The 16,595-nt window shown below is 35.9% G+C and overlaps 1 protein-coding gene across 1 annotated transcript; it reads right to left on the reverse strand.

Moving 5' to 3' along the window:
- Nucleotides 1–13,020: 13,020 nt before the first annotated feature.
- LOC113230934 (antifreeze protein Maxi-like) lies at nucleotides 13,021–16,366 on the reverse strand. The gene is made up of 3 exons (XM_026465044.1): nucleotides 16,340–16,366; nucleotides 14,739–15,096; nucleotides 13,021–13,214 (listed from the first exon to the last, which is right to left on the reverse strand). The coding sequence occupies exons 1-3, from the start codon at nucleotides 16,364–16,366 to the stop codon at nucleotides 13,021–13,023; spliced, it is 579 nt and encodes a 192-aa protein (XP_026320829.1).
- Nucleotides 16,367–16,595: the final 229 nt, after the last annotated feature.

Consider the following 16,595-nt stretch of genomic DNA (forward strand, 5'->3'; position numbering starts at 1 on the left):
TTAAATTTTCTCATTATTACAATGTAAACAAGCCTACTCGATCTAAGACAGCACATTCTAGCCCAACCTAAAAGTCAAAGTAAAATATGAAAAATACATTTCGGAAATTCGTTCTAAAGGTTTCGCCATCTGAAGTTTGGAATGATGATAATAATAATAATAATAATAATAATAATAATAACAATAATGTTTATTTCCAAGCGTTAGTTCACAGTAAAGACATTAAATCTAGGATAAGGTTAGAACATTGTAGATATTTTCCCTGACTCTCAAAGTAGGATAGCCTGTGACGTGAGAGCCAGTGTTCCTCCGTGTCTTAATTAACAACCTTACTACAAAAAGAGTTACAACAAGGTTTATAGTATTACATTGTAAACAGACAGAAAAAAATGAAAAGTAAAATATAATAATAATGTAAAAGAGAAAAAAAAAGGTCAATACGAATAACTAAAACAATATGCAAATTGAACAAACAAAACAATAATAATAAAAATAGATGGCGCGCGCGTGTTTGTGTGTGTGTGTGTGTGTGTGTGTGTGTGTGTGTGTGTGTGTGCATGTGTGCTCGTGCGCGCGTGGGCGTGTGTGTGGGAATGTGTATGCGCGTGCGTGAGGGTATGTGTGTGTAATGAGAATTTTGTAATGAAATCTGTATGTTTTTTTTATATAAAATTACTATGTAGCAAATAATTTAGTCTATATTACTAATTCTCGGTTTATTAAATTTTCCGTCTAACCATAATCTAAATTGACCAAAAAAGTAAAAGTTTATTTTTGGGTTCAAATTTATTGAGATGACCTAATTGAATTTTTTAATCTATTTTATTATACAAAAATGAGCTTATACACCTGTACTGTCTGCTCGCAAATATGGTTCTATAGGGTATTTGAGCACATACCGGTTTCCTTCTTCTAGTGATATAATTTAAGTCAGCCTACGAGACAGAGGAATGATGGCGCACAATAATTTGGAGCACAAACAGTTGTCTCATTGTTAGAATGTTGCAATCCTGGTATATTTGGATTGTAGGGTATCTAAATGATCTGTGGAGTCATTACTTTTAAGACAGCTCTTTCAAGTTTGAGTAACGAAGTTTTATGGGCACCACCCCAGACTGACATGCAGTATGTTATTACTGATTTGCAGAGGGCCTGATAAACCATAAGTAGTGTGTTTCGCTCAGCTGAGTGTCGGAGCATTATACATATTAATTTTCTAACACGCGAGCAAATATTGTCAATATGTCTATGCCAATTTAAAACCACATGAATGTGCACACCCAGATACTTAATACTACCAGTTCGGGAAATACTGATACATTGACAAGGAGTTTCAGAACAAGTATGTACCGCAATAGATAAATCGGCCGAAGGTGTGGAAGTATTTCTCATCGAGAAGGGGATATATTTAGTTTTGGCAATATTTAGGGTAAGTAAATTGTTGTTCAGCCAATATACATTACTGTTTCAATGCTTGTTCCGAGTGAGATTTGGCAATAGACCAATCGTACCCAGAGACGACGAGTACAGTGTCATCAGCATAGGATATTATTTTGCAGTTGGAGATAGCAAGTTGACAGAGCTCGTTAATGTAAATTTTAAAGAAGGTGGGACCCAATATACTCCATTGCGGAACCCCAAACGTTATCGGCAGTTCGTCACTGATACAGTTCCCAATTTTGAATTTTTGAGTGCGATTAGTCAGATAACTTGCAAATAATTTTACCGAGAGCCCTCTAACTGCGATAGCTTCAAGTTTTTGCAGTAAAATCAGTAAAATCGGCACTGACACTGGGTCGAAGGCTTTAGAGAGATCAAGAAATATTCCAATGCATTTTGTCTGATTATCCAAGTTTTCAACTGTATGACTGGTAAGGCTTAGAACAGCGTCCTCTGTGAATACTCCTGACGTAAATCCAAATTAGTTTTTAGAAATTATACTAAATTTATACAAATATGTCGTAAGTTGCTTGTTCATTATTCTCTCTAAAACCTTGGACAGAGCAGTTAAAATCAAAATCGGCCTGTACTTGTTAACGGCGTCAGTAGATCCATTTTTGTGAATGGGGTGAATCAATGCGGTCTTGAAGGCCTTAGGGAAAGTACCTGTTGAAATGGCTAGATTGCATATACGAGTGATGGACGGTACAAGAGCAGCAGCCCAGGTTTTTATAAGTTTTGAGGAAATTCCATCTCATCCCATTGTATAATCACTATGTAGGTTTGCTATGGTATTTACTTCAGCAATTCTTTTCAAAGAATCCCAAATGGTTTTGGGATTGTTTTTGGCCTTTTCAAGTTCATCGCGTTCGTATTCCGTTCTTATTTTTCTTAAAACTCTGTTGCAGAAGTTCCTATAACGAGTATAAATTAATTTTAGTGTGTCATCGCCCGAGTTCAGTTTAGAACGTTTGTATAACTTATCCCTGAGGCGTATACATCTCAGTAAACCAGGTATAATCCAAGGTGTTAGGATAACTTTCTTTTTAAGTAACGTAGATATATTAGTGTGTTTTGTAAGAATAGGTGCAATGGTATTTGTAACTAGAGTGCAGCTAGGTCGACATTGTTGCAGAGGATCACAAAAGAGAAGTTTGTATCCATGATTTCTGCAGCCACAGCCACAAAATCAGTTTGATAATGAGATGCGTCGACTTTAACACTAATTTTGTCTAAGTTTAGACATATTATCACTGGTATATGGTCAGTTAAGCCACATTCTAGTAACAAAACGACAGCTTTGTTGTTACATTTAAGAAGAGCATGGTCTAGACAGCTACTTATACTTGTAGGGGTGTTATATGTTGGGAACAAGCCGCGACCAGAAGTCGGGTTAAGGTAGTAATCTTTGTTTATGTCGGCATTATCTGTAGATATGTCTATATTTAAGTCACCGACTAATAGGATGTTCTGAGAGAACTTGAGAACTTTAGAGTGGAGAGTAGGCAATTCAAGTCCGTTAAGAAGCTATCCAGACATCTGAATGAAGGCGATCGATATATCGCAACAATAGTGAATTTATCATTTTTAAGTAATAAGCAGTTTGCTTCAGAGAACTTGTTGCAGCTAACGGTAAATCCAAGTTGTCGCTTTACACACGTAACTACACCGTCATTTTGGTTAAGATTATTATTAGTTTTATACGATAAATACCCGGTCAAATTAGGTATATTTGATTTTACATAGACAGCATTCTGATATGATGATGATATCATAATCTAGTTTAGTGATTTTTATCATGACAATGAGTATCGGATATACATACACTCCTACACTGGCTTCCAAAAATCAGCAGCTATATACATATATGATTTGGTTAGGAATGTCAATGCCTTTTTATGTGCATATTATGACGCATACATACATGTACACTATACAGGCAACATTAATAAACTGTCTGGATGTTCATGGTACCGTCGTTGTTTCCGATTTCCATAACATAAATACACTAAAGTATTTACACTTATATATTACTATACTACTACTATATATACTTTTTTTGGAATCAGAGCAACGTAATATTTATAATATTTATTTTTAATAGCCTACTGAAAGTGCTCTTAGAATAATTTTATAAAATCTTGCACAAGCCTGCCTGCAAAAATTAAAATTATCACATTTAAGTCACAGTGCATTTATGTAAATGTAATTTATTTTAGGAAGACTGGTGATTTTTCATGAGAAGTTGTAATTTTTTTATATGATTTATTCGGGTCAACAACAGTTTACATTCACAAGAGTTACAATTAAGGAAATATACTAACTTAGTAAAACTAATTGAAGTTAACCACATTTTACAATTTGAAAAATTAAAAAAGAAAGTCTTGTTCAAACAACTGAATAATTGAGTGTCTGAATGTGAATGTGAGTGAGTGTGTGTGTGTGGCAAGTGTCTGTGTAGTGTGTGTTTCTGTGTGGCGTGTGTAAAGTTGTATAGACATAATTTTAATAGGAGGAATAAAAATTAACTGAGCTTGACGGTCATCTTCACAAAGTCTCCAATCGGTTCAAGGAACAACATGTACGCTTCTTTAATAAGATTTATATAATATATTATGGTCGTGGAACATGCGTTTAGCATCTTATGCTACTACATCTAAGGCTAAAAAGTCTTCGAAAACCAAATACATAGGATCCGACAAGCACATAGAAAAATTCGTGAGGTCCGCTGGTTCGTTCCGTGGTTTAGTTGGCATAGCGTCTGTCACGTTTTGCTAGGAGACGTTGGTTCGAATCCGGCCGGATCGAAGGATTTTTGTAAGTGTTCGATCTTTGTATTAATAATTATAACAAACTAGTGGAGTAATTTCACAAAAAATAATCGAATGTCATGGAGATGTTTCACATACTGACATTCAATAAAAGACGAATTAGATATATTTCATGTTTTATTTTTTGTAAATATTATTTCGTTAAGAATATTACTTTTCGAGTTTCGCCAAATACTAATTAAAGCATCTTAGTTCATTATTTTACTGATTTAGAGTTGAACGATGTAGGAATCGTACTACAATTAAGTTGAGATTTTTAAAACTTATCTGTAGTTGAAATCAAACTATTTTTTTCGAATTTAAATAGATAGATGAAATAGAGTATATATTTGAAGACTCCACGGGAAAAGCAATAAATGTCACTTTTTTTATGAAACTGACCTTTTAATGCCATTGGGGTTGACTATTTGGTGTATTATTTTTATACAATAATCAGAATTGGGTAAAACCATCGTGGTCAGCTGTAATAGTTCAATTTGTATCTGTTCACCCAACGCAAGAATCAGGAATGTCTGCGCGCCGAACGTCAAAAACCGTCGTTGTCAATTTGATAGTTGACGTGCGTGCGCACCTTTTTCAATAAAATGTAAAGAACATTTTATCGTATTATACGCATTCGTTTAGTAATATTTTTTGAAGAAAAAGCAACGTCGAGTAGTGATGAAAATACACGTTAAATCGCCTGAGCGGAATAATTGCGTAAAGCATTGACTTACAATTATATGGACGTCGGATCCGCGCTAAAAAGTGTCCGCACTTGTAAGGCGCTAAAATCGTATACAGAGCGCGACACTCCGCTTTAGTCTTCATTTGTTCTACCGACAGCGCGATACTGCGATGACATTACAATTTAAATTTCGAATAGGTTGACTTGGGACATTTTTTTCGTGGTTTTTGTATTAGACCCGTCGTCCATTTATTTGTAAGTCAATGGCGTAAAGGTAGAATAACGAAAGAAAAAGTTTGAAAAAAAATATTGTCATGATATCTTATGTTTGAATAGGCTATTTTTGAGTACATGTTCATTATTTTGAAGCTATGTTAAGTGTGGGCGTTATTATTATTATTATTATAATTACTTTAAAAATTGAGTTATAATAATTTTTAATAATGAATGTTAAATAAATTTAATGCAATAACCAAGAATGTCAATGACTTAGATTGTTTATGCTACGGAGTTTAATCACTAATTACATACTTTTCGCTATAATTATACGATGATATAAAACTAAAGCATATTTTTAAGTAAAGTAAAAAAATATGTTCATGTAGTAAGTAATAAGTTGTTTCAATGTTTATTCAAAAAGAGCATAAAATGTAAGAAATACAGTCATTTAAACTATAAAAAGTTGTTTTTCCCAAACTAATCATTTTTTGACATTCGTTATTTTTCCCGAGGAGTCTTCATGTTTTCTCAAACACATTATATCAGCCGTGACCTTGGGAGCTGTAAAGAGTCCGTAACGTTAATTTATTTAAAAACAAGTATACAAGATCTAGATCCGTAAAAATAGTTTAATTTTCAGCAAAAAAACCATATTTAACAACTCCACATTTAGTACTCACATGAGGCCACGAAAGTAATCTTTGGACCCAATGCACTCCCTTGGAGGAGCCCCGTGGTCATACTCATTACTACAACAGCTGGCAAATATCTAAATGATATTTGAAACAAATATGATGCAAGAATCCTTCCTAACAAATCAGAAGTTTTCTCCAGTTTTAAAGTAATCAAGAGGAAGCACGTCCTATATCCGGAACCGAATCAAACGCCAATGCAAATTATATGCTAATCTAATACGAAGAGCTAATATCGTATCATTGGTGTAATAAAACCACACGTGACCATACGTGAAAAGAGAGAATTACATGAATGTTATACAAGTAATACGAACTACACGAAACAAATTATGTATAACTCTCCTATATAAGCATAAAAATAATAGATTAATTTCCTTCGTAGAAACTGTAAGCCTCTCTCCTAAAAGTTGACATTTTGCAGATGTAGCCTTATTACACCAAAGGTGTTATTTGTAACAAGAAATTCAGACCAAATAAATATTATTGTTATTATTATTTTAGTAGCAGTAGCTCTCCATGTGAAAAAGTTCGTCCAGGGTAGTACTAGCACCTTACCTATTTCTGCCGCCAAGCTGTAGTGAGCATTACTGCGGTTTGGAAGAGTTAAGGGTGCTGGTAAAATTACAGACATTTGAGGGTTCTCAACTTATATCTCAGGGTGACAGGCAGAGCGGCAGTGCCCCTTAGATCTTTGCGATTTAAAGCTCTGAGTCCCACTGCAACTGTTATGGATAGGCGTGTCGCTTACCACAAGGCACACGCCTTGACCGTCCCATCACTTGATATCATCAAATAAAACATAAATAGTTATTTATTATGCAAGGCTGCAAAGGTGTTGTTTGACGCGAGTTCTTGTATTGAAACCTGAGCAAGTGAAGGTGTTTAGAAAGATGAGAGTCCTGAGCGTAGTGAGGGTTTCAAGCCACGAGACGCAAAACAACTTTGCTGCCGAGCGAAACACACAACTTTTTACCTCACTATAACGCGAAAAAAAATGGCAGATGATAGAAAAACAGTTGAACTATAAAACATTAGTTTTTTTAATTACAACAAAAAGTTTGTCTTCGGGTGCATTCTAAATTTAGAATAGAATTATTCATTTCCGACCATGATCCATAATAATGTTAGTAATCATTTACTTACAAATAAATGGACGACGGGCCTAACACAAAAACCACGAAAAAATGTCCCAAGTCAACCTATTTAAACGTAGTGACATGTCAAGGAATATGAAAAAGCTAAAACGTTGAATTGAAATTGTAATGTCAGTCGAACAAACGAAGACTAAGGCGTGAATGACGCTCTGTATACGATTTTAACGCCCTATAAGTTCGGACACTTTTTAGCGCGGACCCGACGTCCATATAAGTAAGTAAGTCAATGTTAGTAATACAGTAAATTTTTCTTACGTGCTATGGTTAGTACAATACAAAATTACTTAATTTTAGTGAAAAGTGAGTCTAGACCACTACCCTATGCATGTGTAGTTGCACCCAATGTAGTTGGTAGGGGCAGTCCAGCCTGTTGGCAACAACGGCTAGGATGCTATTAGCGCTGCCGCTCACACGCATCATGAGTGAGGCAGCCTTCTTGCGCATAATGGCATGAAAGCCATCTGTGTGTGCCTCCGTGAACATGCACTACAGTGTCGCGGCAGCCCCATTAACATCCTAAAAGCGTTGTTATATTGCACCCTTAATGTATTCAGGGTTCTCTGCGTATACTTCACCCACAGGCTGCTTGTGTAAAAGTTTTGTCAATATGCTTTAAATAATGAAATCAATTAAAGAAATTTACACCTTATAAATTTTTGTGTGCACCACAGTATATCGTAAAGGTCGTATTTCAAAAACCTTTCCACACTAGCGTGCACAAAACGCTTTTGCGCGCAGATTTCTAATGAGAAAGAAAGCCTTTCCGAGCTAGTGAGGCGAAAAGTATATTTTCTCTCTTATGCTGCATCACAATTTGGGAACGATCTATATTCAGACGTAGAACGATAAGTGACGTCACCCTTACACGTTTAACAACTAAAAGCAGGAGGGTGTTGTCTAATTAATCGGCTTCACGTTTTAATTAATCATAAATCCATTACTACTAGTTTAGCTAATTACCAAGTCAATTAAACAACATATCTTGCATGTCATTGTAATCCAAATACATTACCTAAGAACATTACTAATTTACACACGGCGTATATTTTACGCACCGATGACGTTAACGCGATTCAAACGGGATTCAGTGTGCCTACACGTTGACAAATTCATAAAACGCGCAGAACTATAGGCACAGATTACATCATAGCTATAGGAGCCCATACACACGGCGTGTTTTTTCACACGCGTTTACGGGCGGTGCCACAAACATTAAAAAAACAGATTCTTGGATTTATATCGACTCAATGGCTACGTGTATTAAAGCTATACAACGTGCGCGAGAAGCGTGTTTGAAACTCATTTCTATAGCGTTTTACGCGTTTTTTAATCGATTCAACAGCAACAACATCCCGTTTCAAGGTTGAGGAAAGGCACGAGGGAGAGAAGTGTGAGGTACCGGCCTTGCTAATGGCGTCCGCCATATACAGGGTGGAAATTTGTAATGTCACTTGGGAAGGAAAGTACGTTACGAAATACCGGAGATAGAAATTTTTACGTAATGGAAACATTCCTTTATTTTTAAAAAGAAATAATACTGCATTTAAAGATTTTCGAAAATTGCTAGCCACACGCGAGAATCGAAACCGCTAAAATCTTTTAAAAAATACACCCTGTACTTTTATTAAATACAATCGATAGGGCCAATTATGAGGATCTCTCTTCTCATCTATGGAAATCTCTCTTACAAACCATGAAATGCGGAGTTATAAATTCAATGGGTCAAGTTAAAGCACTTTTACTAAAGGTCCATCAGATTACTTGTTAATTATCGTTGACGTCATTTATCCATTTGAGGTCATTTGAACACTGTCAAGTATCTTGAAATACTGGATCTCTTACGAAATGAGTTAAATGTTTTACTCGAGGAAGAGCGAAATCGAATAATTCTGCAGCAAGATGGCGCTCCAGCCCATAACAGCAGAGTCGCTACTGCCTACATTAGTAACCATTTTAATACCTGAATTGGTACAAACCTGCGAGATCACCAGATCTCACACCCCTTTAGATTTTTTTTGTGGGGATATGTTAAAAATCAAATTTACCTTAAATCCTATGCGAGTGTAAACGAGTTGAAGGCTGAGGTTCAGAATACGATTTGTAATACAATTCATCACAACACGTTATTAAAAGTTACCCAAAATGAATTCGTTAAAAGATTAAATTTGTGTATCCAAGAAAATGGAGCTCATTTCGAGCAACTAATTAGTTAGATTACCATTTTTTTCGTTTTATTAAAATACGTTAAGATTTCATGGTTTTTTTTTTTTTCATTTAATTAACCAATTTTGTGAGAGAGATTTTATTCTTATACTTAACCCTATCGATCGATGCAATAAAAGTGCAGGGTGCATTTTTTTTTCAGATTAAAGCGGGTTCGATTCCCGCGTGTTGCTAGAAATTTTCGAAAATCTATGAATGCATTTTTAATTCTTTTAAAAAATAAAGGAATGTTCTCTTTAAGTAAAAATTTCTATCTCAAGTATTTAGAGTACTTTCCCTCCAGGTGGCATTACAAATTTCCACCCGGTATATATATTTATTATATATATACATATACATACATTATTTTTATAAAACTACCGCATACAGTCGTTTTTACTTGACATTGGCGAAATCATCGATTATTTCGATGGGCCATAACGTTTAAAAGAAGAAGAAGTATCTTTTATACATTATTATTATTTAACCAATTGTGGTAAGTTATGTATTGATTGCTTGACAAGCCAGTGTTTTTATCTACGTTACGTACGGAATCAACAATTTCAAGAGGCAGCCGGTTATATACTGTTGGGCCCAATACACGTATTAATTTACCCGTTTTACCATCCGGACAAAATATGCTATACGGGTGCAACCCTGTGTTTATTACGTAGCATGGTTATATTGTTCCCCTCGTCTAGTGTATGTTTCCAGGTGTCACCTAGTGTAGACAGTCGCTTGAAACTCGCGCACGTTTAAATTTTAAAAATTTAGAAAAGAATACTTATTAGTTATTTTAGACATAGCGGCGCAACTAAAATTTGAGTAGATTTACCCATGCACTGCAATTTCAGGCAATAATCTGCTTTTTGGACTTCCATGGCACCATAAGCGCGCGTTGTTCCTTAAACTCGCGTTGTTTGCGTGTATAAAGTAAACCGCCTTCATATTCTTCTATTTTTTCGGATATTGTATACGCATAGTTGTTTTTAAAAAAAATCAAACGTTGATTCCTTCGTTGCCGAACGGTCACCATGGTGGTCTGCCACGCAGAGGTTTCGGGTTCGATTCCCGAGCCGGGAGAAATATTAGTATGACCTTCACGTATTTATCTCGTGAGTTTGGGTATAATTTGTGGTTGTCTATGTGTGTGTCCATGGTTCTTGCGACACAGGATTTTCCTATCCTGTGCGAGGCGATGAGTGTGTGTGTGTTATTATTATTAGTATAACAGGTCCCAACGTTGTGGCTGATATAGCTATTTGAGAAAACTAATACAATATTTAAATCGGAAAAAATAGTTTATTTTCAATTATAGATACGTTTTAAAAATCTCAACTGAATTGCAATACAATTCCTACAGCTTTAAATCAGTAAAATAATGAACCTAAGTTTAGTAGCAGTAGAGCTCACCTGTTTCTGCCGCCAAGCAGTAATGTGAACATTACTGCGTTCCGACAATGAAGGTTAAGGGTGCTGGTGACATTACAGGCACATGGGACTTGTCAACTTATGTCTCAGGGGCTCAGTGGCAGTGCTGCTAAGATCTTTGTGATTTAAAGCTCTGAGTGGCACTGCAACAGTTTTGGATAGGCGTGTCGCTGACCACCATGCGCACGACTTGTTCGTCCCACCACTTGGTATTTATAAAAAATAATAATATTATTATTATATATAATTTGCATTGGCGTTTGACTCGGTTCCGGATATAGAATGTGCGTCCTCTTGACTGCTTTAAAACTGGAGAAAACTTATGATTTGTTAGGAAGGATTCTTGAATCGTATTTGTTTCATATAATCATTTAGGTATTTGCCAGCTATTGCAGTAATGAGTATGACCACGAGGCTCCCCCAAGGGAGTGTATTTGGTCCAAAGGTTACTTTCGTGGCCTAATGTGAGTACCTACAATATATATAATTTCTGTGAAGAAGATTTTCATGGGAGAAAATCACTTCAGACGTATGATCACATGTGACTTTATTATACCAGACGTACAATTGCAATGATAATGAATTGATTACGTTATTTTATTAAGTTCAAGTCTGAATATAACTTTACGCTTAGAGCCCCGGTACTGGTACGTACGCCAAGATCAAGGGAGGAAATTGAGAAATTTCAAAAAGATCCTTAGAATTATAATTTATTCATTTATAAATTGTAAATGGTCTATATCCTTTTGTACCTACATAGAATTCAGTTGCAGTCGTCGATTCTTCCGACAACAGGTACCGAATACAATCTAGCTGGGGCCGCTACTCTGTGAAAGAAATAACAATTAGGAATATTTATGAACACTTTAAAGATAAGAAGCCTATATATATAAGTTTATGTCTCAATGTGACAGGCGCAGTGGCAATGTCCGTCAGATCTTTACAATAAAAAACTGTGAGTGGCGGTACAACTGTTGTAGGTAGGCGTATCAATTTACCACCTTATTCATCCCGTCACTTGATATAGCGATGCGTGATAGTGAATAATTTCAATATTTGTCTCGTTACTAACAATTCGAATGACAAATTAGTAACGTACTAATTTTCGTATTCGAATGATCTGAATGATCATTCATTATTAATCTATAGATTCCATCGCAACGATACTCGTGATCACCTAGCCCTCTCTGACGTATGGTAAATACCGGAAATGTGACGGGGACAGGGATGTTTTGATATGGGCACTGATGGAGTTCCTACATAATAATCATTCGACTCGTACACCCGACCGAATGGCGGTAATCATTGGACTCCGAGTCAAATGATTGTGCTTGGATTCGACCAAAAATAGGCGAATGATTTGCCCATTTGAATTAATAGTATTATTAACATTTAAAGTCGCGCATCGTTAACTTGATATTGTAAAAAAATGTACAGAGCTACGCATATTTACGCCTCGCGAAGCAAGCTCTAGACTTTCTTTAAAAGAGGCAAGCGCTTTTAAAACTGTCCGTTATTATTCACCTACAGATTACTTACTCATAATAAGCAGGTGCAGCTTCTACAACTGTTCTTGCCCCTACAGCTCCGACCAAATCACCAACAGCTGCGGTTTTCGTGGCCACGGCGTTCTGCATAGTGCCCCATAGACCAGCCAGTCTGGACAAGAGCGCTCCAGGGCCGGGAACGTAGGCTTCGGCAACATGTCGTGACGGTATTGAGACTTCGACCGGGACTAAAGATGGATACGCAAGCGAATGGGGAACCTGAAATGGTGGATACAAATAGTATCAAACACTCAAAACTACTCATTTGAAATCTTTGTTTCAGAAAAGTAAAACAACTTTGACGTCACAACATCATCCACGCAAATTGCACGTTTCCATAATGGCAACGCAGGTATAAGGCTGCTAACATATTGACTGCATGTTTGCAATTAATGCGAGAAGTCGTAATTCTTGCTTCTTGCAGCCGAGACCTCGACTGCATGAGTTTGATAATAATCACCAGGAGCTCCGGTGCTACTTAAATGTATGTTTCCCTAATAATGCGGGGCTACGAGTTGTCTCCAGTTTAAAATCATCTCGTAGGTTCACAGACGTCCAAAAAAGAAAGCAATGCTGCTTTTCCAGTCCGAAAAGTGCATGTCTAAAGGTTAAATTAATTAAAAAATAAACACTGTAAGAACTTCTTTATCGAAAAATGTTTACCTTACCTGATTTACACGGAATGTTCGAATTTGTCTTAAAATAAACAACAAAACTTTCTACACTTTTGTAGCCGGGCGGGAAAGTACTAGCAACAGGCCAACAGGTGCACTCAATTGCATTATTGAGTTATGTAACTATGTCTCACACAAAATTGTATAAGGAATTAGAAGTTTAAAAAAGTGACAGCTTGTATAGATTATACTGAAGAGTACTCACGGCATAAGGAATTGGGACTGAAGCAAGAGAATTGAGGGCAGCTGCCTTCGTGTTGAAGATTGCTCCGCCCACAGCCGCTCCTTTCGCTGCAAGTCCTACTGCGCCCTGCACCGCCGCCGCTTTTGCCGCGAGTATGCTTAAAGCTTTAGCTGAAATAGGTGAGAAAACAAACATTATGCAGTTAAAATTAAAACTCATAATTGTAGAACATTTGGCATAAAATAATGTTGTTTAAATATTATAGAACTAAAATGCAATACACATAACAATTTCGTTACAATTATAATATAATAATAATTATAACGTTTATTTTCTCTTCTACAAAACACATATAGCGTGGCTCTCAACCGCCGAAAGGAAATATCTAGGAACAGTTTACACGTTAAATTTTGGTAAGGATAATTATGTGGAAAACTGATGTCTAAACTAAGCATAAAAATGCTTGTGCGTCAGGCCACCAGGCTCCTCTCAGAAATGCAAGTTAAAAAAAATACACACAAGGTATTTTTAACGCTACTATCATCAACAAGAATATTGTAATGTCGCTTCACAAACCACTAATACAAACATGGAATTAATTGAACCTTGCAAAGTAGAATCTCAAAAAAAAAAGGTTGTATCATTTACAGCCCTATGAAATTTGTTAATTATAAAAAAAATTAATTTGGGACCACCATCGAGTATATAACCAGATATAGAGACGAAATAAGGGCCATTCATAACTGGCAACCCATCGGGCAAACGGGCCTTATATCACTTTTAAATATGAACTCTCACTTGCGCTGTAATCACAAACTAGAAAATTGAAATAGTACAGCGCCAACAACTGACCTGTGTGTAGGTCTCCGTATATTCTAAAAATATTCTGTATTTATTGTAATAAAAATAATATCTCTAAAAATGGGGGCTGCTCCATTCGGTGGTGTGGGAAAAACAGCAAAACATCTAATTACAAAACAAACGGAATCACATTTCATCGGTAATTAAATATTAAAATATAATTTTGCAATTTTCGTCCATTATAGCAACGCTCAAGTTAAACTGGTCGATTTGAAGTGAAACAATTGACGACACCCGTCATTTGTTTCGAATTCGGGCTGGCCAATCGGAGACATTTCGTCTCTATTTCTAGTTAACCCCCTTTCCTCCTTCTTTTCTTTTTTTCGTTATGTGGACAATTCATCTTTAATGACGAGGATAACGATTCGATCTTCTTTTTTAATTATTAAACAACGTATTGCTTTTTTCTGATTCGCCCAATGGTAGGTACCCGTCAAGTAGAGCATGTCATATTAAGTTCAGTTCGCCATTTGTTACTATCTTGTAGTGCAATAATAATGTCAATATAGAGTATTAAAAAAAACCGTCCTGAAAAGTTCGTGGCATTCTTCTATTTGCCAAAGTATTATTGCAAGCGGTTACCCGCAAGTGCGCGAAACCGTATTCATCACCTAATTTGCACCCTTAGATGTGGAATATTTTGTTCAAATTTAAATGGAACCCATAATGAAGTACCCTCTTTCCAACAAAAAAGAATCACCAAAATCAGTTAAAAAATCCGGAGTTATCGCGTAACATACATACAAAAATGTACAGTGGAGTTGAGAACCTCCTCCTTTCTTTGAAGTCGGTCAAAATTAAATAAATAAGGATAACTATACGTAGTACCGTACCTTTAATGGCAGCTTTTTTAGCGGCTAAAACCGCAGCCCCATGTGCCGCAATCCCAGCGGCGGCACTTTTCGCCGCAAGTGCCCCTTTCACAACCAGCGCCTTCTTCGCCGCAATCGCCCCTTTCGCAATTACTGCCTTCTTGGCTAATAGCGCCCCGCCGAGCAAAGCGCCTTTTGCAAGTACCGCCTTTTTAGCTAACAGTCCTGCGCCGAACAAAGCGCCCTTGCCAATTACCGCCTTTTTAGCTAATATCCCCGCGCCGACCGCAGCTGCACCTTTAGCAGCGGTTAAGGCTGCTGTCTTGGCTACAATCCCGATGCCTAATGCCGGTGGCACTAAACACGAGAACACTGCAACCTGTAAAGTAGATATTATTGATACGAAGATCGAATCGATTGATTGATGGACCGGGTAATTTTCAGGTTAGTTTTCTCCCTAATTTCGTGGGCAATTTTTATTATTTGATTATTCTAGAAAATTGTCATGAAGCATTATCTAATATTCGAATGTAGTATCCCGAAATATTATTTAATATCTCATGATAATATACTCGAATACTTAAATAATAAAAATTGACACCGAAATTAGGTACGGAAAACTAACCTAAAAGTTACCTAATAAGTTTCTCGCAGGTCTCATTATACGGCAAAAAAAAACTGTTTAAGTCCAATACAAAGATCCGCACCAGGCACATAAAGAAATTTGTAAGAACTTGCTAACCTGATCTGTAGCTCTCCGATCAGTAACAGATAGTTCACACCATAGATTTTCTATATCAGTGGTCCACTCAGATCAGAGGAATTTTAATTAATAATAATATACTAGTAGAGTATTTTCACAAAAAATATCATGGTAGAAATAATATCATGGTAATAAAACCATGAATGTACCCCAAATGTAAATACTATATAACTAATATCGGATACCCATTAAGTGGTATCAAATTTGAAGTAATAAGGTCACTGCCCTTTTTCTGCCAAAAGTAAAATAAAAAGAAATTCAAATTCAAAGCGTAACCAATGACACCAATATTAGAAATTAATTTAGTCATAATTTGCGGTTTGCGGTTGCTAGAAGTTAACCCTTAAGTCATAAATACAATTCTTATTATACTATCTTTAAATGTATGAGTCAGGCTACACGATCGAGTTTTCACTATGAATAAACTTATGAAGTCAATTCAACCTCAAATGGCTTTAGTTGATTTCGCATATATAGTAAAATTGACGATATACACTGATTACTATACGGTGTGTAAACACGATTTCTAAAAATTTTCATGATAGAAAAAAAAACACAAATTCACTAAGTATTACATATGACTTTTTTAAAATCAACTGAACTAAATAGAACACGTATAGTAGACATTATACATATTTCAAATGGTTTTAATTTCGTTTGTAAAGGAATTTATTCTGAAATAAAGCCAGTATCCCTGTCGCTCGACCCGCGCAATAGAACCGAGTGACTCTTAAATAACACAAACAGAAAATGTTGGGCGAAATGTTCAGTACTAATCGAAGAATTAAAGTTTTCTTAAAGAACTAAAGTGGTTTTTATGACACCCTTCAAAATATAAAATAAAATAAAATATACTTACACTGAGTACGATCAGCCTTAACTCCATTGTGTATCAACTGTAGTTTCGATTACAATAATAATTGAACAACACAGTTTTGGGTTTAAATACCATAAATTTCAAAATTTACTGGTTCAAAGATCGTTAGGAAGAAAGTAACACAAGTTCTATTAGTTAAATTAAACGTGATTTGGACTGTCGCTGCAGAAATAGCCTAACTAGTTATTAATGCAAATTGCTTGCGCATTAACGACGACACATAACGATGATTGTTATC

Source organism: Hyposmocoma kahamanoa, unplaced genomic scaffold, assembly GCF_003589595.1.
Source record: "Hyposmocoma kahamanoa isolate Upper Pololo Valley unplaced genomic scaffold, ASM358959v1 64, whole genome shotgun sequence".
Taxonomy (NCBI): Eukaryota; Metazoa; Arthropoda; class Insecta; order Lepidoptera; family Cosmopterigidae; genus Hyposmocoma; species Hyposmocoma kahamanoa.

What these genes read in the sequence shown, in the direction of transcription:
- LOC113230934 (XM_026465044.1), bottom strand. Translation starts at nt 16,366, where the DNA reads ATGGAGTTAAGGCTGATCGTACTCAGT. An exon ending in TAAGGCTGATCGTACTCAGT is followed by an intron (nt 15,097 to 16,339) that starts GTAAGTATATTT and finishes TCTACTTTACAG; the next exon opens with GTTGCAGTGTTCTCGTGTTT. An exon ending in TAAAAAAGCTGCCATTAAAG is followed by an intron (nt 13,215 to 14,738) that starts GTACGGTACTAC and finishes CACCTATTTCAG; the next exon opens with CTAAAGCTTTAAGCATACTC.